General features: G+C 41.7%; 1 protein-coding gene and 1 long non-coding RNA gene across 6 annotated transcripts; one reads left to right on the top strand and one right to left on the bottom strand.

Moving 5' to 3' along the window:
- The first annotated feature begins 409 nt into the window (after positions 1-409).
- On the top strand, positions 410-4,373 carry LOC110513052. 2 transcript variants are annotated; one of them, XR_005042047.1, is made up of 3 exons: positions 410-966; positions 1,982-2,071; positions 2,506-4,373. It is a non-coding gene; the product is annotated as an uncharacterized LOC110513052 (long non-coding RNA). The 2 variants fall into 2 exon arrangements; XR_005042048.1 differs by having other exon boundaries at positions 420-966; positions 2,820-4,373.
- Positions 4,374-4,844: 471 nt separating this feature from the next.
- On the bottom strand, positions 4,845-26,757 carry LOC110494878 (zinc finger protein 664). 4 transcript variants are annotated; one of them, XM_036973011.1, is made up of 6 exons: positions 26,627-26,715; positions 26,037-26,130; positions 25,311-25,686; positions 16,500-17,618; positions 7,953-8,420; positions 4,845-6,014 (listed from the first exon to the last, which is right to left on the bottom strand). In XM_036973011.1, the coding sequence occupies exons 5-6, from the start codon at positions 8,395-8,397 to the stop codon at positions 5,200-5,202; spliced, it is 1,260 nt and encodes a 419-aa protein (XP_036828906.1). In that variant the 5' UTR covers positions 8,398-8,420; positions 16,500-17,618; positions 25,311-25,686; positions 26,037-26,130; positions 26,627-26,715; the 3' UTR covers positions 4,845-5,199. The 4 variants fall into 4 exon arrangements, with proteins under 4 accessions (XP_036828906.1, XP_036828905.1, XP_036828907.1 ...); XM_036973010.1 differs by lacking the exon at positions 26,037-26,130 and having other exon boundaries at positions 26,627-26,741; XM_036973012.1 differs by lacking the exon at positions 25,311-25,686.
- Between the last annotated feature and the right edge of the window lie 914 nt (positions 26,758-27,671).

Below are 27,671 nucleotides of genomic sequence, written 5' to 3'. Positions count from 1 at the left end.
CCCCTGCACATTGACTTGGTATCAGTACTGCTTGTATATAGCCTCTTTACTATTTTATTGTGTTACTATTTTTTTTAAATTAGTATTTATTTATTTGCTCATCGTTTCTTACTTTTAACTCTGCATTGTTGAGAAAGTAAGCATTTCATGGTAAAGTCTGTTGTATTCGGCGTATGTGACATTTTTATTTGATTGATTTCAGTTTTTCCTCGCCACTGTGCTTCTACATCTGCATGGCTTGGTCTTTGGGGCTTTAGGCTGGTAAAGTATAGCACTTTGAGACAACAGCTGATGTAAAAAGGGCTTTATAAAATACACTTGATTGAAATGTCATGTAAACATATTTAAAGATGTTTCATTTTGTGTCCTTTTACACACACACACACACGCACTGGTGATCCACTGTCTGTTTCCTAAAGACCACACACACACACACAAGACCAGACACACACGATCCAGGGGAAGCCCTTCTTGAGTACTGTTGTCTATAAATAGGCCAACCAACTGTCAGTGGAAGCACTACATGCTGACTCAATTTCCCTACAGGATCTCTTTCAGGCACCTCCAATAGACGTTGATATGGCAAGCAAAAAGAACAAGTTTGCTAGTGCTGTGATAAGAGAGTGTAAAATAATGAGTTTGAAATATTTATATGCACTGCATGTTTGTTTGGTAACTAGCCAGTCACGCTTACAAAAATGTAATTGTTGCGGCAATCTTCCTGCAAACTAAATAGTGTGCCAGAAGTTTGCAAATGTTTGACACTGGTGGATAATCTGCAGCAAACCTTTGGCAACAATAATATTTATTGCAACTAGTGGCAAATTGTTTACCAGAAGCCATTTCTGGTGAACACATGAGTTCCAAGACCAGTAACCGTTGACGACCAGTCAGCAGGGGGAGAAGAAGAATCCGTTGGAAAATGGAAACCAAACTATCTAGCTGGCTTCCTACCGAAGTTGTCCGGTGAGTGTCTAACTTCCTAATAAACTTTAAAATAGTGTTAGCTAATTGATGCCTAGATGGGATAGAGTAAAACACATTTTATTGATATCAGTTTCAATCTGTCAGCGCTACTGACTGACTATCTAGATAGCTAACGTTAACTGGCTAGCGCTTAGCTAATTAATGTTAGCTATATTTTTTGCACAATTAATGTGATATCTAGCTAAGTTAGCTAACTAATGACTTGCCTAAACACTTTTTTTGTGAATATGTCGCTGTCTTTTAATAACATATGCATGTCAATATGCTAGCGTCACGGTTCAGTAGCATGTTAGCTAGCACAACAGTTAAAAGTAGCAACAATATGAGCACACTTGGCGTCAAAGCATTACTTTCGCAGATATCCTTCTCCTACCCGTGGTGTTGCAAGAGGCTGCACTGAGAAGAGGATGCATATACACCCTGGAAATATGTTTTTGGTGCACTCACTCATAACACTTTGTTTGAGTGATAAATGTAGCCCATTCATTCTTTGTATCAATTAGATGGGTGACATGGCTGGTGAGTATGCGGGCTATGGAAGAACTGGGACATTTTCAGCTTCCAGGAAATGTTGTACAGATCCTTGTGACATGGGCCCGTGCATTATCATGCTTAAACATGAGGTGATGGCGACGAATGAATGGCATGACAATGGGCCACGGGATCTCTGTGCATTCAGGTGGATGGATTATCTTGGCAAAAGAGAAATGCTCACTTACAGGGATGTAAACAAATTTTTTTCACAAACTTTGAGAGAAATAAGCTCTTATTTCAGCTCATGAAACATGGGACCAACACTACCCGTTGCGTTAATATTTTTGTTCAGTATACATTAAGTGCCTTGGGTATACAAGGCTAGGGGTATACAAGGCTATGGTTAATTATTTGGAATTACAAGGAGAGACATTTTCTGATCCCCCAGAGCTGTGTGATCTGTACTAATGTCCCTGCTCTTCCCTACAAATTCTAAACAATTTGTCTATGTTCATTACAGGCCCCACCTAACCTGAAGTCAGTGCTGCTGGCTGTAGCCTTTGGCAACGTCATTGTGCTGATCGTAACCAAGGGGGCGGGTCTGAATCAGGTAAGTCCCACTGGTCCTGCCCTGTATCACTGCTGGCTTGCCTATGAAGCTAAGCAGGATCAGTTTTGGTCTGTCCCTGGATGGGAGACCAAATGCTGCTGGAAGTTGTGTTGGAGGGCCAAGTAAAGGGCACTTTCCCTCTGGTCTAAGGAGATCCCAGGGCAGTAAATGCAGGACATTGCCCTGCATAGGGTGCCATATTTCAGATAGGATTTTAAAACGGGTGTCATTGACCTCAAGATTAACCTGTTACTCCAGTAGGTTGTTTGGGGGGATGCAGACGGCTCTGATCTCCTTGGAGCTAGAAAGGTCAGTCCCGGAGCTGGACAGGTCATCCTCCATGGAGCTAGACATCACCTTCTCCCTCCCCAAACTAATTGCTAAACACGCCCCCAGAACTAAAGTTAATTAAAGGAACTGGAACTTACCTTCAGCGGGATTTGGACTGGGGACATCTCAACCAACGGACGTCTACCTCGTTACTGCTGTGCGGTGCTTCTCTACGCTGTTCGCCTGTTGACACGGGGACATGCCCGACGCAACTGCGAGAGGCTTCACCCAACACTGAAACCCAGCAGGCCCGGCACAACGCGAGACCACCAAGCAACCAGCCACAGACAACCGTGCCAGGCTACCAAGAGCTCAACTCATACAACGCTCTCTATAGCACTATTTTTCTCCAGCATGTGAGTGCAACTCCAATTGTTGGCCAGTACATGCTCTAATTGTAAGTTTTGTGTGCCCCGAGGCTACAGACACAGGGGACACATTCGACGAGGCTACAGACACCGGGGACTCATCCGACGAGGCTACAGACACCGGGGACTCATCCGACGAGGCTACAGACACCGGGGACTCATCCGACGAGGCTGAGAGGCCTCGTATTCATGGATGCCAAGGGAAGACAGGATTTTTTTTAAATATAACTTTAGTATCAATATTTCATCATTTTCTTTCAAGTCATAATTTTTATTTTACCTTTATTTAACTAGGCAAGTCAGTTAAGAACAAATTCCTATTTTCAATGACGGCCTAGGAACAGTGGGTTAACTGCCTGTTCAGGGGCAGAACGACATATTTGTACCATGTCAGCTCGGGGGGTCGAACGTTCTAACCACTAGGCTACCCTGCCGCCCCAAGAGGCTGAATGTATCTCACCAGAGAAAGTACCTGAGCGAGCACCCACCGTCCCTATGTGTTGACCATCTATCTGATTCTCTCTGGTCAAAAATGGTATGATTATTGTTGACGCCTGTAGCATTGAATGCAAGGGAAGCCAGCAAGGATTTGGCCTCCCTTGATTAAAACATTATATAATAATAGCCAATCAGCTTCGAATTAAACTGAGTGAGCTCAACTGTGAATGGTCCTGGCGAACCAAAACAAAGTGTCAAGGGAGGCCAGTTTGGATTTGGCTTCACACCCATCACATCAAGGTGAATGTCTTTGACAGAAAAAAAAAAAATTACTACATTACTATGAAAACCAAACACTGGATTTACAGAGGTTTAAATGGAAACGTAAAATCAAATTAACTGAGCCATCTTTTGACCAATCCCTAAACTTTTCTCAAACTAAGTTAAGACATGTACCATGGATATACATTCCATATTTGGTTCTATGGTTCATGAGAAGATTTTTGAAGTATTTTTAGCATTTAGTGTGGCTATATTTGAATGCATAAATGTTGTTTTCTCAAACTCTTTAGGGACTATTGTGATTAGTCCAAGGACCACATTTGGAGTGAATTTGACTTTTAGTCCATGAGAATAACATTTTGTATGATTTGATTTTAATTACTAGCATTACATAGTCAAAAGTGAATTGTTAATGGTTTTCTTAATTGCTTAAGATATCAATGTTCATCATAGTAATGGTTTTGTTTCCATTATGGCCATTGTGGAGTGGATTTACAAAGGATCTAAATGGACAAGTAAAATCTGATGTATCAATTACTCAGCCGTCTCTTAACCAATCCCTTAGCTTTTCTCAAACTAAGTTAATGGTTTGGGTGTTATTTGGACTTATGGTTCATGAGAGGTTTTTCAAATGTTTTCAGAAATTTCCAAGATAGAGGGAAATCTATCCTGACAAACCTTGTGGGTCCCTGAGGCAAATGTTTTCAGCACGAGGAAAGAAATATTAATACAAAGTTTCAAGTCTCTTGGTCAAATGGAGAGAAGAATGAGGGTTTACGTGAGGCTGCTTATAACAGAGCCACCTATAGGCCAATCAGTGCCATTATTATTGACCAAGCTACTCATGGCCTCTAGTTTTTGTGTGCCAAATTAGAATAAACAGTTAGCAATCTATGCCTCAGTCATTTGAGCATTACAAAAAAAAGACTACAGAGAAACCCCTAATTATTCAAGTAATCGTCAAGTAATTGAATGCAGCAACTCCATTCCTATTCATTGAAATGCATTCCAATTGCATGCACACGTTCCTGACTCCAGTCACTGGGTAAGATCAAGCGGATCACTTTAGTACAGTCATCCTCGGGTCACCACCTTTCAAAGTGCGTTGCATTATGGTCGACTGCATAACTTTTACAAAAATCGTGTGATTTAAAAAATAAAATCGTGAAAAATGAAGCCCAAATACCACCTTACAAATACCACCTTACAGTGCATTCAGAAAGTATTCATATCACTGGGCTTTTTCCACATTTTGTTACAGCCTTATTCTAAAATGAATCTATTTATTTTCCTCATCAATCTACACACAATACCCCATAATATCAACGTACTACAATACTCAAACTCCAACACATGACTTTGAATCCTCTACTTTCGCCACTATCATTTTTATTTCATAATATAGCTACAGTGTTAACATGACACCCAAGTTAAAAGGTTGTCACCCATTCTTCATTCACCTCCACAAATATCTACCTATTATACCCATGATTACCATCATTTATTAGACATCCAGTGTTTATTACATGATACTCAAGGTTTATAAGATGTTACCAGGGTTACCCAGGGTTGAAGTGGTAAAACAATAGGTTAGGTAACCGCTGAGCAGTGATCCAGATGACCAGAGACAAGCTGTGTGGACATTAATGCCGGAACCCCTGTCCTATTTGGGGGAGCGGGTCCTATTCCCATAATAAAAAGCAGCAGAACTCACTTTAACAGATATGTCGTTAGATTTGATGAGTGATCGAAACCTTTCCCATACTCAGAGCAGTGATTAGGCTTCTCTCGTGTGTGTGTAAGCTGGTGTCTATTTAGGGTCTGTAAAAGGGAAAAACTCATCCCGCAAACAGAGCAGTGGTAAGGCTTCTCTCCGGTGTGTGTTTGCTGGTGTACCTTCAGGGCTGCTACTCGACTGAAACCATTCCCACACTGAGAGCAGTGGAAAAGTTTATTTCCTGTGTGAGTGAACTGGTGTCTCGTTAGGTCTCCTGCCCGACTGAAACCCTTCCCACACTGAGAGCAGTGGTGATGCTTCTCTCCTGTGTGAATTAGCTGGTGTGTCTTCAGAGTTGATGAATGACTGAAACTCTTCCCACACTGAGAGCAGAGGAAAGGCTTCTTTCCCGTGTGAGTTATTTGGTGTCTATTTAAGTTCTGTGAAAGAGAAAAACTCTTCCCACAAACAGAGCAATGGAAAGGTTTCTCCCCTGTGTGAGTTCGCTGGTGTATGTTTAGTTTGCTTGGGGTCTGAAAACTCTTTCCACATTGACCACATGGGTGTGTCTTTCTTTTTTTTGTCGGTTTTGATTTGAGGTGAATTGGACAAATAGAACTGTCTCTGCAATCTGAGCAGGGTCTTGGCCTACAAGTGTGCCTTTTCAACTCCTCTGGATCATAGAAACTAGTGAAGCAGTCCATGCAGTGGTGATGTTTCTGTCTTGAGTTCCTCCGTCTGTGTTGTTTATGGTTTCCTGATGCTGTGGAACTGGGCTCACTGTCTGAACCTGGGTTGGAGATCTCTCCTGTGGGATATGAACAGATATGGGGTTAAGTCCATTTTTTGTCCTAATAATTCGGACCAAAAAGAAAAATACGAGCCTGTCATGTTTATGATGCCTTTCACACCAATTGCGAAATATCATCCTTCTGCAATCCGTCAATAATTTATTCGGACCCATGAGCACCAGGTCATTTCTATGTAAAAGGACCCATGAGCACCAGGTCATTTCCATGTAAAAGGACCCATGAGCACCAGGTCATTTCCATGTAAAAGGACCCATGAGCACCAACATGTGAAGTTCATAGGAGCATGTCAAATTAGATGTCAAATGAAAAGTGATCTATATTTGAGAAATTAAGGCATATATACACATTTTAAACATTTTCCATCCTAAAAATGTGAAATAAGCAAAGATTTCTGGTCAAACAGATGGTAAAGGGGTCTTCAGTAAAACAAGTCTTACGGTATCAGAAATACATCAGAACACAATAAGGAAGTAAAGACGCCAACTAATATTAGCACTTCTATTTAGATTAGGATCAACTTCTCTGCCTTCCGTAAGTTTAAGAAACATTGCCTTGTGTCTTGTAATTCTGTTACCAGAAACCCACATCTTGAAGATATTGTCTAATTTCTCTCCCTCATGAGGAGGATAATGAAAGTTCACAGAAATAACAAGTAAAAGGTAGGACTATTAATTAAATTTTAATGTTTTAATGATTCAAAGAAAATTGATATCAGTAAAGTGTTAACTCGAAATGACCAAAATCAGTAACATAATTTCTGAAAAATCAGTAACGTAATTGTAATGGGCTACAATGGATAATCATAGTAGTCACAAAACACAATTGGGTTCACAGGTTTGGACAGCACAGTAGAGTATAGTTCAGTACAATAGAGTTAAGTACAGTAGACGTTTATGATTCGTTCAGATTTGGTCCATACCCGGACCGACCTAATTTGGTCGTTTGGAGGCAGAGCTCATTAAAATAGCTAGCCAGTGTAGAATAATGCCCAAAGTAGGATATTGCATAGTTATACCTTTTATGTACCTATTTAGGGTACATCACCATGAAGAGAATGACATTCATATCCAAATTATCTCCATTTCTGTGTAGTACAGATCAGGAATCCATGATGAAAATCCGTTACCACAATTCCGTTACCGGGTGTAAATCCACTTCAATAACCAAAAGAGATTTTTTTTTCCAAAGTCAATGTGTCATGTCATAGCTGAGACCCCATGATTTCTACAGATATTGTTGAATCTAAATTCAGAGCAGATATTTAAGCATTTTGGGGAAAACGTGGACACAAAACTGTTTCTAAACTTTGCATCTGCACAGTTCTTCCAGTAAAATGTATTTTTGTCAAAAATATTCAGAGGAAATGGTTAAAAGTAGTCCTTGTGCATAGAGTTGTATGGTTTATTAACTCTTGAAAATCAATGGTTTTTGTTTGGCATATATTTAAAGTAAAAAGTCTCAGGACAATTTATGTTATGGTGGAATTGCCCCGCTACAATATTATGTCTGTCATTACACAGTCCTTCCTCTCTGCAGCAGCGTTTGATGTTGAACCAATAGTTAATTAAAGTGTGGGGGGAAAAACGCATCAGACTTGTTTTGGTTTTCAGGGTTGGGGTCAATTCCGTTTCAATTCAGAAAGTAAACCTAATTCCAATTCCAACATTTCCTCATGAAAAAGCATTGAAGAGAATTGGAATTTCAATGTGATTCCTGAATTGACCCCAACTCTGATGGTTTTGTGTGTCAAAAATCAGCATCCATATTTTTCCAGAATATGTAACGCAGTTGATGTGAAAAGACCTTTAGAATCCGAAACAAAGCATTGAAGGGGGCTTTAAAATACTTGTTGATACAAGTAGAAGCACTATAATAGGGTTTTAGAATCCCCTGTGGCCACCAAGCCACCAACCTCTCTCCACACCTGAACTTACCTGGGTCAGTGATACTATCTACTTCCTCCTCTTCCTCTAGATCTGGAGCAGACACTTCCCTGTTCTCCTCTTCTTCTTCTTCTTCTTTGACTGCTCTTTCTTCTTCTTTGACTGCTCTTTCCTCCACCTCTTCTTCTTTGACTGCTCTTTCCTCTTCTTCTTCTTCTTTGACTGCTCTTTCCTCCACCTCTTCTTCAACTGCTCTTTCCTCCACCTCTTCTTTGACTGCTCTCTCCTCCACCTCTTCTTCTTTGACAGCTCTCTCCTCCACCTCTTCTTGGATTTCTGTCTCCTCTTCTTCCTCTTTGACAATCACATTGAGTTCCAGTGGTTGACTGCAGTCTTCCAGCTTCACTGACACCATCTCTGGACCCCGCTGTGAGCTTCTCTGTGATGGAACACCACAGCCAGAACCCGGGGACTCCATGGACTTGGGCTCAGCCATGGCAGGTTAGAAGGTAGGTGGATCTGCAGGTGGTATAGTCATAAGAGGCAGATACAGTGGAGGGTGAGTTGCACATAGCTAGCTGAAACTATACTGAACAAAAATATAAAAACACAACATGTAACAATTTCAAAGTCAGGCCTAACCAATCAGAATGATTTTTCCCCACAAAAGGGCTTTATTACAGACAGAAATACACATCAGCACCCCCCCCCTTCTCAAGATGATCCCGCAGGTGAAGGTGTCAGTGATGTGGAGGTCTGGGTTGGCGTGGTTACACCTGGTCTGCTGGTTGGATGTACTACCAAATTCTCCAAAACAACTCGAGGTGGCTTATGGTAGAGAAATTAACATGAATTATCTGGCAACAGCTCTGTTGGACATTTCTGCAGTCAGTATGCCATTTGTACCCTCCCTCAAAACCTGAGACATCTGTGGCATTGGGTTGTATGACAAAACTGCACATTTTAGAGTGGCCTTTTGTTGTTCCCAGCACAATGTGCACCTGTGTAATGACCATGCTGTTTAATCAGCTTCTTGATATGCCACACCTGTCAGGTGGATGGATTATTTTGGTAAATTAGAGATGCTCACTATAAGGGATGTAAACAACTTTTGCTACTTCCGGCGCCGACAGAGATGGCCGCCTCGCTTCGCGTTCCTAGGAAACTATGCAGTTTTTTGTTTTTTTACGTGTTATTTCTTACATTAGTACCCCAGGTCATCTTAGGTTTCATTACATACAGTCGAGAAGAACTACTGAATATAAGATCAGCGTCAACTCACCATCAGTACGACCAAGAATATGTTTTTCGCGACGCGGACCCTGTGTTCTGCCTTACAAACAGGACAACGGAGTGGATCCTATGCAGCGACCCAAAAAAACGACTCCGAAAGAGAGGGAAACGAGGCGGTCTTCTGGTCAGACTCCGGAGACGGGCACACCGTGCACCACTCCCTAGCATTCTTCTTGCCAATGTCCAGTCTCTTGACAACAAGGTTGATGAAATCCGAGCAAGGGTAGCATTCCAGAGGGACATCAGAGACTGTAACGTCCTTTGCTTCACTGAAACATGGCTCACTGGAGAGACTCTATCCGAAGCGGTGCAGCCAACGGGTTTCTCCACGCATCGCGCTGACAGAAACAAACATCTTTCTGGTAAGAAGAGGGGCGGGGGCGTATGCCTCATGGCCAACGTGACATGGTGTGATGAAAGAAACATACAGGAACTCAAATCCTTCTGTTCACCTGATTTAGAATTCCTCACAATCAAATGTAGACCGCATTATCTACCAAGAGAATTCTCTTCGATTATAATCACAGCCGTATATATCCCCCCCCAAGCAGACACATCGATGGCTCTGAACGAACTTTATTTAACTCTCTGCAAACTGGAAACGATTTATCCGGAGGCTGCATTCATTGTAGCTGGGGATTTTAACAAGGCTAATCTGAAAACAAGACTCCCTAAATTTTATCAGCATATCGATTGCGCAACCAGGGGTGGAAAGACCTTGGATCATTGTTACTCTAACTTCCGCAACGCATATAAGGCCCTGCCCCGCCCCCCTTTCGGAAAAGCTGACCACGACTCCATTTTGTTGATCCCTGCCTACAGACAGAAACTAAAACAAGAGGCTCCCACGCTGAGGTCTGTCCAACGCTGGTCCGACCAAGCTGACTCCACACTCCAAGACTGCTTCCATCATGTGGACTGGGAGATGTTTTGTATTGCGTCAGATAACAACATTGACGAATACGCTGATTCGGTGTGCGAGTTCATTAGAACGTGCGTTGAAGATGTCGTTCCCATAGCAACGATTAAAACATTCCCTAACCAGAAACCGTGGATTGATGGCAGCATTCGTGTGAAACTGAAAGCGCGAACCACTGCTTTTAATCAGGGCAAGGTGTCTGGTAACATGACCGAATACAAACAGTGCAGCTATTCCCTCCGCAAGGCTATCAAACAAGCTAAGCGCCAGTACAGAGACAAAGTAGAATCTCAATTCAACGGCTCAGACACAAGAGGCATGTGGCAGGGTCTACAGTCAATCACGGACTACAGGAAGAAATCCAGCCCAGTCACGGACCAGGATGTCTTGCTCCCAGGCAGACTAAATAACTTTTTTGCCCGCTTTGAGGACAATACAGTGCCACTGACACGGCCTGCAATGAAAACATGCGGTCTCTCCTTCACTGCAGCCGAGGTGAGTAAGACATTTAAACGTGTTAACCCTCGCAAGGCTGCAGGCCCAGACGGCATCCCCAGCCGCGCCCTCAGAGCATGCGCAGACCAGCTGGCCGGTGTGTTTACGGACATATTCAATCAATCCCTATACCAGTCTGCTGTTCCCACATGCTTCAAGAGGGCCAGCTAAACGACGACCGCCCCGTAGCACTCACATCCGTCATCATGAAGTGCTTTGAGAGACTAGTCAAGGACCATATCACCTCCACCCTACCTGACACCCTAGACCCACTCCAATTTGCTTACCGCCCAAATAGGTCCACAGACGATGCAATCTCAACCACACTGCACACTGCCCTAACCCATCTGGACAAGAGGAATACCTATGTGAGAATGCTGTTCATCGACTACAGCTCGGCATTCAACACCATAGTACCCTCCAAGCTCGTCATCAAGCTCGAGACCCTGGGTCTCGACCCCGCCCTGTGCAACTGGGTACTGGACTTCCTGACGGGCCGCCCCCAGGTGGTGAGGGTAGGCAACATCTCCTCCCCGCTGATCCTCAACACTGGGGCCCCACAAGGGTGCGTTCTGAGCCCTCTCCTGTACTCCCTGTTCACCCACGACTGCGTGGCCACGCACGCCTCCAACTCAATCATCAAGTTTGCGGACGACACAACAGTGGTAGGCTTGATTACCAACAACGACGAGACGGCCTACAGGGAGGAGGTGAGGGCCCTCGGAGTGTGGTGTCAGGAAAATAACCTCACACTCAACGTCAACAAAACTAAGGAGATGATTGTGGACTTCAGGAAACAGCAGAGGGAACACCCCCCTATCCACATCGATGGAACAGTAGTGGAGAGGGTAGCAAGTTTTAAGTTCCTCGGCATACACATCACAGACAAACTGAATTGGTCCACTCACACAGACAGCATCGTGAAGAAGGCGCAGCAGCGCCTCTTCAACCTCAGGAGGCTGAAGAAATTCGGCTTGTCACCAAAAGCACTCACAAACTTCTACAGATGCACAATCGAGAGCATCCTGGCGGGCTGTATCACCGCCTGGTATGGCAACTGCACCGCCCTCAACCGTAAGGCTCTCCAGAGGGTAGTGAGGTCTGCACAACGCATCACCGGGGGCAAACTACCTGCCCTCCAGGACACCTACACCACCCGATGTCACAGGAAGGCCATAAAGATCATCAAGGACATCAACCACCCGAGCCACTGCCTGTTCACCCCGCTATCATCCAGAAGGCGAGGTCAGTACAGGTGCATCAAAGCTGGGACCGAGAGACTGAAAAACAGCTTCTATCTCAAGGCCATCAGACTGTTAAACAGCCACCACTAACACTGAGTGGCTGCTGCCAACACACTGACACTGACTCAACTCCAGCCACTTTAATAATGGGAATTGATGGGAAATGATGTAAATATATCACTAGCCACTTTAAACAATGCTACCTTATATAATGTTACTTACCCTACATTATTCATCTCATATGCATACGTATATACTGTACTCTATATCATCGACTGTATCCTTATGTAATACATGTATCACTAGCCACTTTAAACTATGCCACTTTGTTTACATACTCATCTCATTTGTACATACTGTACTCGATACCATCTACTGTATCTTGCCTATGCTGCTCTGTACCATCACTCATTCATATATCCTTATGTACATATTCTTTATCCCCTTACACTGTGTACAAGACAGTAGTTTTGGAATTGTTAGTTAGATTACTTGTTATTACTGCATTGTCGGAACTAGAAGCACAAGCATTTCACTACACTCGCATTAACATCTGCTAACCATGTGTATGTGACAAATAAAATTTGATTTGATTTGAACTTTGTGCACAACATTTCAGAGAAATAAGCTTTGTATGCATATGGAACTTTTCTGGGGTCTTATTTCAGCTCATGAAAAATGGGACCAACACATTACATGTTGCATTTTATATTTTTGTTCACTCAAAAGTGTTGTAAATGATCATGGCACTCCTACCGGACTGCCAGTTGTAGAGCTCTATTAAAAATAAATTGGGTGTTTATTACCCTGTCTCTCTCTCCTCCCTGCTGCAGCGACCACCACAGAACATCACAGTGTTTATCACCCTGTCTCTCTCTCCTCCCTGCTGTAGCGACCACCACAGAACATCAGTGTTTATCACCCTCGTCCGTGTTGCTGAAGCTGCAACATAATTACAGCCATTTCTGACTGAAAAGTTGTTAACGAAATCCTTCATTTGTTTAGCAAAAACCTTCCTTATTCCCTCAACCTGTAAGCATCTCACGCATGTAAGCAATAGGCGCTGACCTAAAGCATATCAAAATCACAATAACACACTGATTATAACAAATACCGTGACAGCAACATTTGACAGCAAAATGGATGCAGAGGACGTGACAAATTAACTGGAAACGGGGGAATGTTTACTGGTTACTCAGGGGGTAAAGGGGAAGTCAGATTATGTGGAATAAATGTGACTAGTTGTGGAAAATAATGGAGATCTATAAAAAAAAAAGGTAAGGAGCCAGCACTGAGTGCATATTATATAGTGCCAAACAGGTGCTGATAGATTACAATATACTTTTTTTCTGGCCGTTTGGAACAACGTAAACAACACCAAACAAATGATAAGTATACCAGAGTGTCTGTTGTAACGTTTATTTTTTTGTAAAGCCTTTATTACAGCATAGACTAAAAAAGCGTTGCATTAATTTGTGAAAGCAATTTCCCGAAATGGAACGGTTTACATGCTTTAAGGCTAATTATTCAATGGTCGCTTTTGTTATTTTAAAAACAGAAATGCTTGATTGCATTTCTCATCAGGAATGACTCGTGTGCTTGTGTGATGACATGAACGAATAAATGATTGATACAGTAGCCTACATAGAAGTATTGAAATATAGGCCTTAGTAAATGACGGTATTAAAGACTAAGGATGCGCTCTTAGGCCTACAGATCGATGGTGCTGTACTAAGCCTACTAATGATAATGACTTATTATAATGATCATAAGAATAACAATAAGAAGGATATCAAAGGGGAACAGTGTAAAAACAATCGATCTGGTTTAACGAAAGAAAGTGTAAAGCCTTTAGTACAGCAAAGATTAAAAACAGCCAAATTTGTGAAATAGTTTATCCGACGTGTGGTTGTGTGAGGCTTGGTGCTCACGGAATCAGTAGGCTATTAAACAAACACTCAGACAGGCAACAGAAGCAGGATCTGTCTTATTTCTGGAGATATATGGATGATTTATTTTACCTTTATTTAACTAGGCAAGTCAGTTAAGAACAAATTCTTATTTACAATGATGGCTGGCCTAGGAACAGTGGGTTAACGGCCTTGTTCAGGGGCAGAATCACAGATGTTTACCTTGTCAGCTCGGGGATTCGATCTCGCAACCTTTCGGCACAATTCTCTAACCACTAGGCTACCTGCCGCCCCAAACTTAACAGTTAGGCTGTTGATTATAGACCTAATGAAGATGGGGTTTCCTCCTTCCTCGTCTCCTAACTCCACCGAATCGTTCTCAACACCTATATGCTGGATAACTGTGCTATTATGCACATAGCAACATGGTCTAGGAAAAGGCACCAATTCAACAGCGAACTGATGTGTTTCAGACCAGTGGACAGCGACCGCTTTTCCAACGTGAGAGAAAGTGCATGTTATTAAACCAATGTTTTATTAGTGTTGTTCCGACAATATAACACAATTACAGTAGCACGTCTTAGACTGATGGACTGGACCATCCCCACGGCCTCCACAATGGATCAGTCCACTCAGACAGGAGCCAATCAGAAAGGTGACACCATGAATTATTATTTATTTTTTTACTAAAGAAATATCGGACGACCAACAGCCAAACAATGGACCAGTTGACTAAATAGGGTCAGCCCTGAGACAAAGCCTATAGGCACTCACGTTCTACTAAGTTCAATACATTTGATAATTTTTCAAATATGTTTTAATGTCTGGATTCTGTCCGTGTTCCCCGCAATGTATATTTTATAGGGCCTTACAATTGCTCAATTACCTCAGGCCATGCCCCTTCCCTCCACACCTGTTCCCACTCTTTAAATCACCTCTCTGCCTTTTACCTCAGGCCACGCCCCACAGGTTAGAGCATTGGGACAGTAACTAAAAGCTTGCTGGATCGAATCCCCAAGATGACAAGGTAAAAATCTGTTGTTCTGCCCCTGAGCAAGGCAGTTAACACACTGTTCCCTGGGCACCGAAAACGTGGAGGTCGATTATGGCAACCCCCTGCCCCTCTCTGATTCAGAAGGGTTGGGTTAAATGCTGAAGACACATTTCAGTTGAAGGCATTCAGTTGAACAACTGACTAGGTATCCCCCTTTCCCTCCACACCTGTTCCCACTCTCTAATCCCCTCTACCTTTTACTGTAGGCCACACCCCTTTCATCCACACCTGTTTCCACTCTAATCACCTCTAGTCTCGAATACAAGTAGCATGCTACCTTTACCTTTGTAGATGCCACAGGGTGGCTCTATCCTAACCTGTGTGACATGGGTGGCTGGGTGATTATGGCCAAAATCTCATATCCCGACATAGCATTTTCTGTAAATTTAATGAATAAATAGTTTATATAAAATGACCACATGTAAAGGCCTATTATTACATTTTAAATTAGAACTCAAAGGGTAGTTACTCATTTGGTTATTTCTACTTTTATTTAGAACCTTTGCAATTTTTCAATTAAGCATGTAACAAAATACTAATGTATATAGAAAACACTACCCAAAAAATATAGGCCTTAAATATATTTGGGGGGGCTTCCCTGTTTTGCATGTTATTTTACGTGTCACATTTCAATTTGGTACCTTGGGTCGAGTGTTATGTGTTAACACCACCATGTTTAAACTTGTATCGGATATTGTGTGTAGATGAGTGAGAGAAATCTGTAATCCATTTTGAATTCATGCTGTAACAACAAAATCTGGAATAAGTCAAGGGGTATGAATACTTTCTGAAGGCACTGTATCAGAGGCCTGCAACACCTGTTCTGGACAGCCCATCCACATGGTGTGCAGGCTCTTGTTCCATACCAGCACTAACACAGTGGGTTCAGCTAAATCAAATAACCATAATCCTCAATTTAGCCCTTATTACTTGACATTCGTATGGGTATGAATACGTTCTAAAGGCACTGTAGCTATGGCTTATGATATGTCCCTTTGGTATAACCATGACCTGATATGCTAATGCCCTCCTTTGTCATGTTTAGTCCTGGCAGTCTCATACATGTGTGTTAAGCCTAGTCATATGGCATTACTTCATGATTTATGCACCTTTTGTCGATGTTTTCCTAATGCGTTTCTCTAGTCTCTCTTCTAGACCGCTACCATACCGTGCTACCAGCCTTTTCAAGCAACCAACTCCAACCCTTCCCCCATATGCAACTGTGTTTATTATAAATATCCTAAACGTGGATTATTAACCGCCATCTCCTAAATGTGTTCTGACCGATGCTGCAACACCCCGGAACTAGCCTATACAGTCCACATAGTCCTTTTATTTTTGAAATCGTAGCTACTGTAAGTAGTATAGCTAGTACTAACTAATGTGGGTGGGTCTACATTGGGGCTATTGAAGTGATATTTTTTTTTATGTCGACTTCTAGCTAATCTTGGTTACCCAGAAGTAAATTATCGCTAAGCCTTACGTGGTGAAAAATAGTTCAGGACTGTTGCTCCTCTTCATCACTGCTAGTAATCAAAACAAGCTAACGTTGGCTAGCTAACAGTAGATATGTTGTTGGCCCTCAGTAGCGGTTAATCTTCCACTGAGGTTTTCACTGACGATTGATAATGGAAGCCAGACTTTATTCACGCTCATAAATAGTTCAACAGATCATAAACTCACCTTTAAAAATAGCCCTTGTTGTCAGTTGCTTGGCTGAGTAAGGACACGCGACGAAAAGAAGCAGGAACGTAAACTTCCGCCCGCGTTTCTAAAACGGAAGTGGCGTTATATTTGTGCTGCCGTCAGTTAGATACTGTAGGAATGGAGCTAGCAACTCAACGGCTTTCCAATAAATCAAAGATATATGAGGCAGCTGCAAATTATATAGTATACTTCTTCCCTTCTGCCACTACCAAAACGCTACATAATTAAACTCTATAAAAAAAGGGGGCAGGACAGGCCAGTCATAGATAGAGCAAGCTAGCAAAGTTAACTAGCATCGTTAGCATTGGTGTGTGGATGTTTTGTTTGCAGCAGTGGTACTAACATATGAATTGCCATGTGCCATCATTTGTTAGACATCCAGAGTTTTTACCGGATACTAAAGAAATTATTACATGTTACCCAGAGTTGAAGTGATAATACAGGGTAAGTAAATACTGAGTACTGATGACAAGTAGTGTTCATGTTAACGCAAGAACCCCTGCTCTATTTTCACATAACAGTTACGGTTGGTAAATGCTATTTACATAATAACATGTGTTTGCATGTTTTACTTCCGTGGTTTGAAGTCGACTTTCTTCTAAAGCAACAGTCCAGTGTCAGGCCTGTGATACTTTAACCAGTGTGTATTCATTTTATGACCAACAGAAACCCTTCCCACACTGTGAGCAGTGAAAAGGCTTCTTTCCTGTGTGGCTCAGCTGGTATCTATTTAAGGTCTGTAAAAGAGGGAAAACTCTTCCCACAAAAAGAGCAGTAGTTCAACTCGTTCCCTTTGAGTTACTTGGTGCATCTTTAGTTTGCTATTCCCCCATTGACCACAGGGGTAAGTTTTCTTTCTTTTGAGAGTCTGTTGGGGTGATTTAAGGTAAATTGGACAAATAAAACTGTCTCTGCAGTCTGAGCAGGGTTGGGGCCTACAAGTGTGCCTTCTCAACTCCTCTGGATCATAGAAACTAGTGAAGCAGTCCATGCAGTGGTGATGTTTCTGTCTTGAGTTCCTCTGTCTGTGTTGTTTATGGTTTCCTGATGATGTGGAACTGGGCTCACTGTCTGAACCTGGGTTGGAGATCTCTCCTGTGGGAACATGAACAGATATGGGGTTAGAATCAGGAACAGCATTGGAAGGGCTAAAGAGCGACTTCCCCTAAAAAAAAACGAATTCCTTTGAAAACATTTAGTCTAGTGTCACAATTCACTACAAATTGTAAATAGGATAATTATGGTCTTTTTTTTTACCTTTATTCAACTAGGCAGGTCAGTTAAGAATAAATTCTTATTTTCAATGACGGCCTAGGAACACTGGGTTAACTGCCTTTTTCAAGGGCAGAACGACAGATTTTTACCTTGTCAGCTCGGGGATTTGATCTTGCAACCTTTTGATTACTAGTCCAACACTCTAACCACTAGTAATGACTTTAAAACAGCTGAGTTTAATGGCTGTGATTGGAGAAATGAGGGATCAACAATACTGACCTAATGAAAGATTGAAAAGGAAGCCTGTACAGAATAAAAAATATTCAAAAGCATGCATCCTGTTTGCAATAAAACACTGAAGTAAAACTGAAAAAAATTTAACAAAGAAATTAACTTTGTCCTGAATATGAAGCGTTATGTTTGGGGCAAATCCAACAACACAACACGAAGTACCACTCCTCATATTTCCAAGCATGGTGGTGGTGGCTTCATCATGTTGTGGGTATGCGTGTCATCGACAAGGACTAGGGATTTTTTTTTAGAATGAAAATAAATAGAATAGAGCTAAGCACAGGCAGAATCTTAGACTAAAAAACCTGGTTCAGTCTGTTCCAACAGACATTCACCTTTCATCAGAACAATAACCTACAACACTTATGTGCCTTTTACTGAGGAGTGGCTTCCATCTGGCTACTCTACCATAAAGCCCTGAGAGCTGCAGAGATGGTTGTCCTTCTGGAAGGTTCTCCCATCTCCACAGAGGATCTCTGGAGCTCTGTCAGAGTGACCATCGGGTCCTTGGTCACCTTAACTGACCAAGGCCCATCTCCCTCGAATTCTCAGTTTGGCCGGGCAGCCAGCTCTAGAAAGAGTCTTGGTGGTTCCAATCTTCTTCAATTTAAGAATGATGGAGGCCACTGTGTTCTTGGGGACCTTCAATGCTGCAGACATCTTTTGGATCTGTGCCTCGACACAATCCTGTCTCAGAGCTCATTTCTAAAAAACAGTTTTCGCCTTGTCATTACAAGATAGTGTGTAGAATGAGAACTTAAAACAAATCTATTTTAGAATAAGGCTGTAATGGAACAAAATGTGTATAAAGAGAAGGGGTCTGAATATTTCCCAAATGCAAATTTATAATATTAGAAAGGAACTTAGGGATGGCAGGTAGTCTAGTGGTTAAGAACATTGGGCCAGTAGGTTGCTGGTTCATATCCCCAAGTAGACTAGGTGAAAAAAAATCTGATGTGCCCTTGAGCAAGGCACTTAACCCTAATTGGTCCTGTGAGTCGCTCTGGATAAGAGCGTCTGCTATAAATGACTAAAATGTCTAATGTAACTAACTTCCTTTCTCATGTCACGCACACACAAAGGAAGGAATCAGGTCACCTCATGGCCTCATCAAGCATGAACTATTACTCAGGTAGTAGCATACTGCTTCTATGGGAAATGAAAGGGGTGAAAAGGGCAGAGGAGATGCGAATAGGGAGAAATAACATGGGTGTTTTCATTAGTCGAATTCAGTTGCAATACGTTGGGTCTGTTGCAAAACGTTTTGCCACTGAAACCGTTTACTCCAAACGAAAAACGATTTGCATCAACAAGAATTTCTATTGGACAAATTAAAAGGGATACTTTGGGGTTTTGACAATGATGCTCTTTATCTATTTCCCCAGTCAGATTAACTCATGGATACCATTTTTATATATGTCTCTGTGTCCAGTATGAAGGAAGTTAGAGGTCGTTTTGTAAGCCAATGCTAACTAGCATTAGCGCAGCTACACCATAGACTTCAAGTCATTGCGCTAATGCTAGTTAGCAACTTCCTTCAAACTGCATGCAGACATAAAAAAAAAATTAAAAATGGTATCCACGAGATCATTTAACTCTGGGGAAGTAGATAAAGGTCTTAATTTCCAAAATCACTAAGTATTCCTTTAAGGTAGGTCCCCTCCCAGTTGACTAAATATTTAGCAAAAATAATACAACTAATCAATACCCCTGGTGTGGAGGGAAGGGCCTTCAGGGGTATCCAAATAGATTCAGCTGCAAACTGACCACAACCAATCACAATCATTTCATACCTTGATTACATTGGGACATGATCACATCTTTTTTCCGTGTAATCATTTGAAATTCCTAAATTAAACACATTTCTAGTGATTTGTTTTTTTCTTTACCAAAAATAGAATCCCCCCCCAAATAATAATATAGATACTCTGAAAGCCCCCCCCCCAAAAAAAAATCACTTGCTGGATGTTTATTGAAAAGGTAATCATTCATTTTGGAAGCTGCCTTGCAAGATATCACTCTGGTCGAGAGTGAAGTCAGCTCAAATCAAAGGTCACGTAGGTTAAGTACGTGGGGTAATGAGTAGGATGTGTTGACACATGCAAAGGTTTTTTTAATTTTTTTTTATAAAAAGGCTGTCTTCCCAATACAAACTAGTTTGAAAATTCAAACTATGTACTTTATGGAAAATATCTGTATGTTTCTGAACGATGCGTCATGCTGCTTTATTGACAATATGACCAAGTAGCGCAGATCGCGTTTCAATATGAGCATCCCTCACCGGCTTCACTCGGGTCACGTGACGGACCACAGCCCAGTGTAACCCAGGCCAGTTTAATCAAATCCCCTCCTAAGTGTCACGACCCTTCACCACAAGTTGATTTAGCTGAACCTGCTGTGTTTGTGCTGGGATGGAATTAAAGCCTGCACCACATGTGGATGGGCTGTCCAGAACAGGAGTTACAGGCCCCTGATATACTGTTATTAACTGACAGATGTCATTAAGCAGTTGAGTAAACTGTCATTATAAAACTGTGATTGTACATATTTGATGTATTTTAGCAGGGCCTTGGGAGGATCAGATAGTAACTCCTGATCCAATACATTTTAAGGGTGCTTTAAACGACTCAAGTCTGTGCTCGCAAAGTAGTCTTATCACTACAGACAGGAGTTTGGCTTAGACACCCCAGAGCCTTGGCTGAGACACCCCAGAGCCTTGGCCTGAGACACCCCAGAGCCTTGGCCTGAGACACCCCAGAGCCTTGGCCTGAGACACCCCAGAGCCTTGGCCTGAGACACCCCAGAGCCTTGGCCTGAGACACCCCAGAGCCTTGGCCTGAGACACCCCAGAGCCTTGGCCTGAGACACCCCAGAGCCTTGGCCTGAGACACCCCAGAGCCTTGGCCTGAGACACCCCAGAGCCTTGGCCTGAGACACCCCAGAGCCTTGGCCTGAGACACCCCAGAGCCTTGGCCTGAGACACCCCAGAGCCTTGGCCTGAGACACCCCAGCCGCTTGGCTTATGTCAGCATTTCTTTCTACATGAATCAATCCATTAAAACGTCACAGCCAGTAAAAATCTAAATCTGGACATGAAATGTCAGATGCTTGTGGCATGGATCCACAAAACCACCAGTCTTGGCTCGGTTAATTCAGATCTTATTTCCCAGGTCACATATCTCACTATAAATCTATGACGGTGTCAGCAATGTGAGGACTTCATGGTCGACTAATTAGGTCAAAATAATGTGCTGGCCTGTATCGGATCTCTCTGTGGTATAGGTATGAGGTGTTCAGCATGCAGTGTGAAGTCAATGGAGGGATAAATGTAATATGAATCTAATACATTTACAAGGAGAAACAGTTGGATCAAATGGGGAGCTGTTGTGTTTTTCAGCAAGATTTACAGATCTTTAGACAAACAAGTAGTCAACAGTATTACCCCCTGCCAGTGACCTTCTCCTAACATGGCCGTGATCCAAAACTGGGTGTCAGAAATACATGCAGCCTGAAGTCGTTTATAGAGTAGTGGCCCGAGGGCACACACTTAATGTGTTGTGAAATGCAATGTTTTTATCTCATATAACTGCCTTATTTTGCTGGAGCCCAGGAAGAGTAGCTGCTGCTTTGGCAGGAACTAAATGGGATCCATAATAAACCCCAGGAAGAGTAGCTGCTGCTTTGGCAGGAACTAAATGGGATCCATAATAAACCCCAGGAAGAGTAGCTGCTGCTTTGGCAGGAACTAAATGGGATCCATAATAAACCCCAGGAAGAGTAGCTGCTGCTTTGGCAGGAACTAAATGGGATCCATAATAAATACAAATACAAGCCCGGTTATGTCAAGTTGGCTGGATGTCCTTTGGGTGGTGGACCATTCTTGATACACTTGGGAAACATGAGCAGGAAATACCCAGCATCGTTGCAGTTCTTGACTCAAACCGGTGCGCCTGGCACCTACTACCATACCTACTACCATACCCACTACCATACCCACTACCATACCCACTACCATACCTACTACCATACCCACTACCATACCCACTACCATACCCCGTTCAAAAGTACTTAAATATTGGCTTACCCGTGGCACACATACACAATCCATGTCTCAATTGTATCAAGGCTTAAAAATCCTTCTTTAACCTGTCCCCCCCCCCCTTCACCTATACTGATTGAAGTGGATTTAACAGGTGACATCAACAAGGGATCATAGCTTTCACCTGGTCAGTCTGTCATGGAAAGAGCATGTGTCCTTAATGTTTTTAATTTGAAGGCAGCTTAATGTGAATACTGGACAAGAGGTGTGTAGACTTTCACTAGCGACTGTATATACAGGTTTAATATGTGAATTCTGACCAAATAGGTTCAATATTGTAAAAGAATTTTAATTGTGGTAATAAAATGACCCAAGTATCTCACCTGCATCTGGATGGAGTAGTCCTGCTTGTAATTGCAGTAGTCCTGCTTGTAATTGCAGTAGTCCTGCTTGTAATTGCAGTAGTCCTGCTTGTAATTGCAGTAGTCCTGCTTGTAATTGCAGTAGTCCTTTGCTGTTGTTCTGGGATTGATTTGCACTTTTTGCACCAAAGTACATTCATCTCTAGGAGACAGAACGCGTCTCCTTCCTGAGAAGTATGACGGCTGCGTGGTCCCATGGTGTTTATACTTGCGTACTATTGTTTGTACAGATTAACGTGCTACCTTCAGGCATTTGGAAATTGCTCCTAAGGATGAACCAGACTTGTGGAGGTCTACAGTTTCTTTTTTCCTGACGTTGTGGCCGATTTCTTTTGATTTTCCCATGATGTCAAGCAAAGAGGCACTGACTTTGAAGAAAGGCCTTGAAATACATCCACAGTAGAGGTTGACCGATTAATCGGAATAGCCGATTAATTAGGGCCGATTTCAAGTTTTCATAAACAGTAATCTGCATTTTTAGAAACCGATTATGGCTGATTACATTGCACTCCACAAGGAGACTGCGTGGCAGGCTGACTACCTGTTATGCGAGTGCAGCAAGGAGCCACGGTAAGGTGCTAGCTAGCATTAAACCTATCTTATAAAAAACAATCACTAGTTAACTACACATGGTTGATGATATTTACTAGTTTATCTAGCTTGTCCTGCGTTTGCATATAATCGATGCGGTGCCTGTTAATTTATCATCAAATCACAGCTACTTCGCCAAACAGGTGATGATTTAACAAGCGCATTCGCAAAAAAATCACTGTCGTTGCACCAATGTGTACCTAACTATAAACATCAATGCCTTCCTTAAAATCAATACACAAGTATATATTTTTAAACTTGCATATTTAGTTAATATTGTCTGGCAACATGAATTTCTTTTAACTAGGGAAATTTTGTCACTTCTCTTGCGTTCTGTACAAGCAGAGTCTGGCTGCCTGGCTCGTTGCGTACTGTGTGAAGACCATTTCTTCCTTACAAAGACCGTAATTAATTTGGCAGAATTGTACATAATTATGACATAACATTAAAGGTTGTGCCACGTAACAGCAATATTTAGACTTAGGGATGCCACCCGTTTGATAAAATACGGAATGGTTCCGTATTTCACTGAAAGAATAAAACGTTTTGTTTTCGAAATGATAGTTTCCGGATTTGACCATATTAATGACCTAAAGCTCGTATTTCTGTGTGTTATTATATTACAATTAAGTCTATGATTTGATAGAGCAGTCTGACTGAGTGATGGTAGGCAGCAGCAGGCTCGTAAGCGTTCATTCAAACAGCACTTTCCTGCATTTGCCAGCAGCTCTTTGCTGTGCTTCAAGCATTGTGCTGTTTATGACTTCAAGCCTATCAACTCCCGAGATTAGGCTGGCAATACTATAGTGCTTATAAGAACATCCAATAGTCAAAGGTATATGAAATACAAATGGTTTCGGGAGAAATAGTCCTATAACTACAACCTAAAACTTCTTACCTGGGAATATTGAAGACTCATGTTAAAAGGAACCACCAGCTTTCATATGTTCTCAGGAAGGAACTTAAACGTTAGCTTTCTTACATGGCACATATTGCACTTTTACTTTCTTCAACACTTTGTTTTTGCATGATTTAAACCAAATTGAACAGGTTTCATTATTTATGAGACTAAATAGATTTTGATGTATTATATTAATTAAAATAATTGTTTATTCAGTATTGTTGTAATTGTCATTATTCCAAATAAATATATTAAAAATCGGCCGATTAATCGGTATCGGCCCTTTTTGTTCTCCAATTAATTGGTATCGGCGTTAAAATCATAATCGGTCGACCTCTAATCCACAGGTGCGCCTCCAATTGACTCAAATGATGTCAATTAGCCTAACAGAAGCTTCAAAAGCCATGACATCACTTTCTGGAATTTTCCACGCTGTTTAAAGGCGCAGCCAACTTAGTGTATGTAAACTTCTGACCCACTGGAATTGTGATACAGTGAATTAAGTGAAATAATCTGTCTGTAAACAATTGTTGGAAAAATGACTTGTCATGCACAAAGCAGATGTCCCAACCGACTTGCCAAAACTAGTTTCACAAGAAATTTGTGGAGTGGTTGAAAAAAGTTAATGACTCCAACCTAAGTGTATGTAAACTTCAACTGTGTGTGTGTATATATATATATATATATATATATATATATATATATATATATATATATATATATTACTGCTCTAGCGATGTAATTATTTTTTGGATAATCTTATTTACTGTTATGTATTGTTTTTTAAAATATTTGTTCACTATTTATGTGAGGTGCAATGCAGAGAATGCCGGAAGAATTATAATTTAATTACTATAGTGAATTATTGTAATGTTTGTTTATGTGTCAATAAGGGATGGGTTGCCAATTGGCGATTTCACACAAAAATACAATGTCATTCATTCGGTAGAAACAAAGTCAAATTGATTGTCTAATTGATTAATGCATTAATAGGTGTCTCTGAAAAATTCTGATGTGAAACATTTAAATTGTAATGATATGACTCAAAAATGCCCAACGATTGAACAGAGCATTCTGTCTGGATTAATTGCCATTCTGTAACTATGGAAACAGCAACAAAATTGCTGTGGTATCGTTTTGGTATTGAGTATCGTGATACTAAACCTGGTATCGAAGTCAAAATTCTGGTATCGTGACAACACTTTCAGGAACAGTAAGAGCATTAAAAGGGGGCTTTAAAATACTTGATTCAAGCATAATAATCGTTTTGGAATCCCCAGTGGGCGCCAAGGCACCAACTTCTCTCTGTACTCCACACCTGAACTTACCTGGGTCAGTGATACTATCTACTTCTTCATCTAGATCTGGAGCAGACACTTCCCTGTTCTCCTCTTCTTCTTCTTTCACTCCTCTTCTTCTTTGACTTGTATCTCAGCTTCCTCTTTCACTCCTCTCTCTTTCTTCTCCTCTTTGACTCATCTCCTCCACCACCGTTTCTTCTATCTTCTGATCTTCTACTTTACGTTCTCTCTCTTCCCCTATCACATTCACATTGACTTCCAGTGGTTGGCTGCAGTCCTCCAGCTTCACTAAGACCATCTCTGGACACCACTGTGAGCTTCTCTGTGATGGAACACCACAGCCAGAACCTGGGGAATCCATGGGCTTGGGTTCAGCCATAGTAGGCCCATGTGGTAGGTGGATCTGTAGGTGGTTTAGTCATAAGAGGCAGTGAAGGGTGAGTTGCACATAGCTAGCTGACGCTACATTCCAAATACATTTTCTAGTCGTAGCTTACTAGCTATAGCAAGTTGTTAAAATTACAACTTTTCTCATCACAGGTTGAGTTAACTTTAATGACTTATTACGCAATGAGACATTTAGCCAATTGTTACCCAAACATATCTATTATTTACTCTGAGGTGAAACCAGACTGCATGGGTTTTACTAGGTAGCCTCAGGCTAGCCCTTGATCATGACTCTCAGTTCCATTCAATTACACATAAGTCATTGGACGAAGGTATCTTCTGTACGGGGTAGTTTTTGATACACACCTTGTTAGGGTTCCCACACAGCCATATCTCCATGTTACTGCACGTGTTTGCAGAAGAAAAGCCCCCCCTGTGCTAATTAGCGTGATCCCAGCACCTGCGTGTAACGGAAGAAGGCCGCCTGAAACATGTTGTAACTAAAAAAAATACTGTCAGCTGCAACTGTGATAAAGCCGGTTACAACAGTACATTTTGCATTTATGAAATTATTTTTGATGTCATTTGAAAGTAGATGGCTTTATGTTTCTAAAACCGTATCGCACTAGAGAATCGATTCACGTTTATATGGAGTATTTGGCTGCCAGAGCCAGTCTACTTCTAAAAATACCATAAGGTGCTTGGACCTTAAGAGTAAGAGTAGGCTCCTTAAGAGTACATATTAGGTTAGCTAAATAAACATCTTCTAACAAAAGGTGGTGATATATGCTTCGCCTTTTACTCTGCTGGTAACACAACAAGCTAGCTAAAAGTATAGTAGCTAGATATCTGCCCTTGGTAGACATCATTCCACAAATTTGACTTTCACTGAGGGTTTGCAATGGGAGTCGGGGTTTATTTACGCTCATAAATAGCTCAACAGATCATAAACTCACCTTTAAAAGTTGTAGAGTAGCTAAGATTAATTATCGTCAATTGTTGACAGGAAACGAGAGGAAAACTATCAGGAACGTAACTTCCGCTTTCTACTTCTCTTATTCTATGGTATAAAGGCGTTGACACAATTTGAATGTGCATGCCGCCACCTACTGCATGGTAAGCTAGAGCTAGAGAACAAAATAAATGTCAATTTGCAGAACACAATGGAATTGTCCCCCACAGTGGGCACGTCATAATACCCATAAAACCTAGCGGTCAAACACGGGAATGGTTCCAATCGTCTTTCCACCATTCATTTTTCACATAATGAATTTTACAAACAATGTCAGCTACCATCAGGGGTGAAAGTTAGGCGGTGAGGTCCGGAATAGTGGGGGAACACCTTACAGTAAAACGTGAGCCTATCACAATAAAGAAAACATTAGGTTATTACACCATTTTTGTATCATTACTGCATGTCAGAGTCATGAAAAATGAGCATAGGTATAGCCTCTACTCCAAAATGCCATTTGGTTCGACGGGAACACTGACATTTTGCCAAGGCAGAGATAAGTGGCTGACACCAAGACTTGCGCGGACAGCAGTGGAGGCATAAATAGTGGCCTAATGACAATCACCAAACGTCATGACACTTTTTGGTGTTCAAATGCTGGAAATATGTTGCTAGTGGGTGAACGTGTGTGGGTAGCCTAGTAAAGCAGGCATTTGAAGTGATTGTTTTACAACCAGATGAAAACAACATGACTGGTTGTGTTTATGCCACAATAAAAGGCAATAGATTTATAAAGTCAAATGACAAATTCTTTATGACTCACAGAGATGCTATTGAATGAAAAGGGATTCTATATGCAATTATATGACTAAGCCCCACGGCAGGCTGGGGCTTAGAGGCAACCGCCTAGAGCGGTAGTTTTATGAGGGCAGCATTTTCCGTGCCCAAAAAACAATGATAACTTCTCTCACACAGTGGCATGAGGGCTATTTAGGTGAGCGTTGATGCCGCCCCATAATAACCAGTTCCCACTTTTGGCGCAAAATATT

The sequence above is a fragment of the Oncorhynchus mykiss genome, unplaced genomic scaffold, assembly GCF_013265735.2.
Source record: "Oncorhynchus mykiss isolate Arlee unplaced genomic scaffold, USDA_OmykA_1.1 un_scaffold_216, whole genome shotgun sequence".
Classification (NCBI taxonomy): domain Eukaryota; kingdom Metazoa; phylum Chordata; class Actinopteri; order Salmoniformes; family Salmonidae; genus Oncorhynchus; species Oncorhynchus mykiss.
This window is presented reverse-complemented; position numbering and strand designations above follow the sequence as displayed.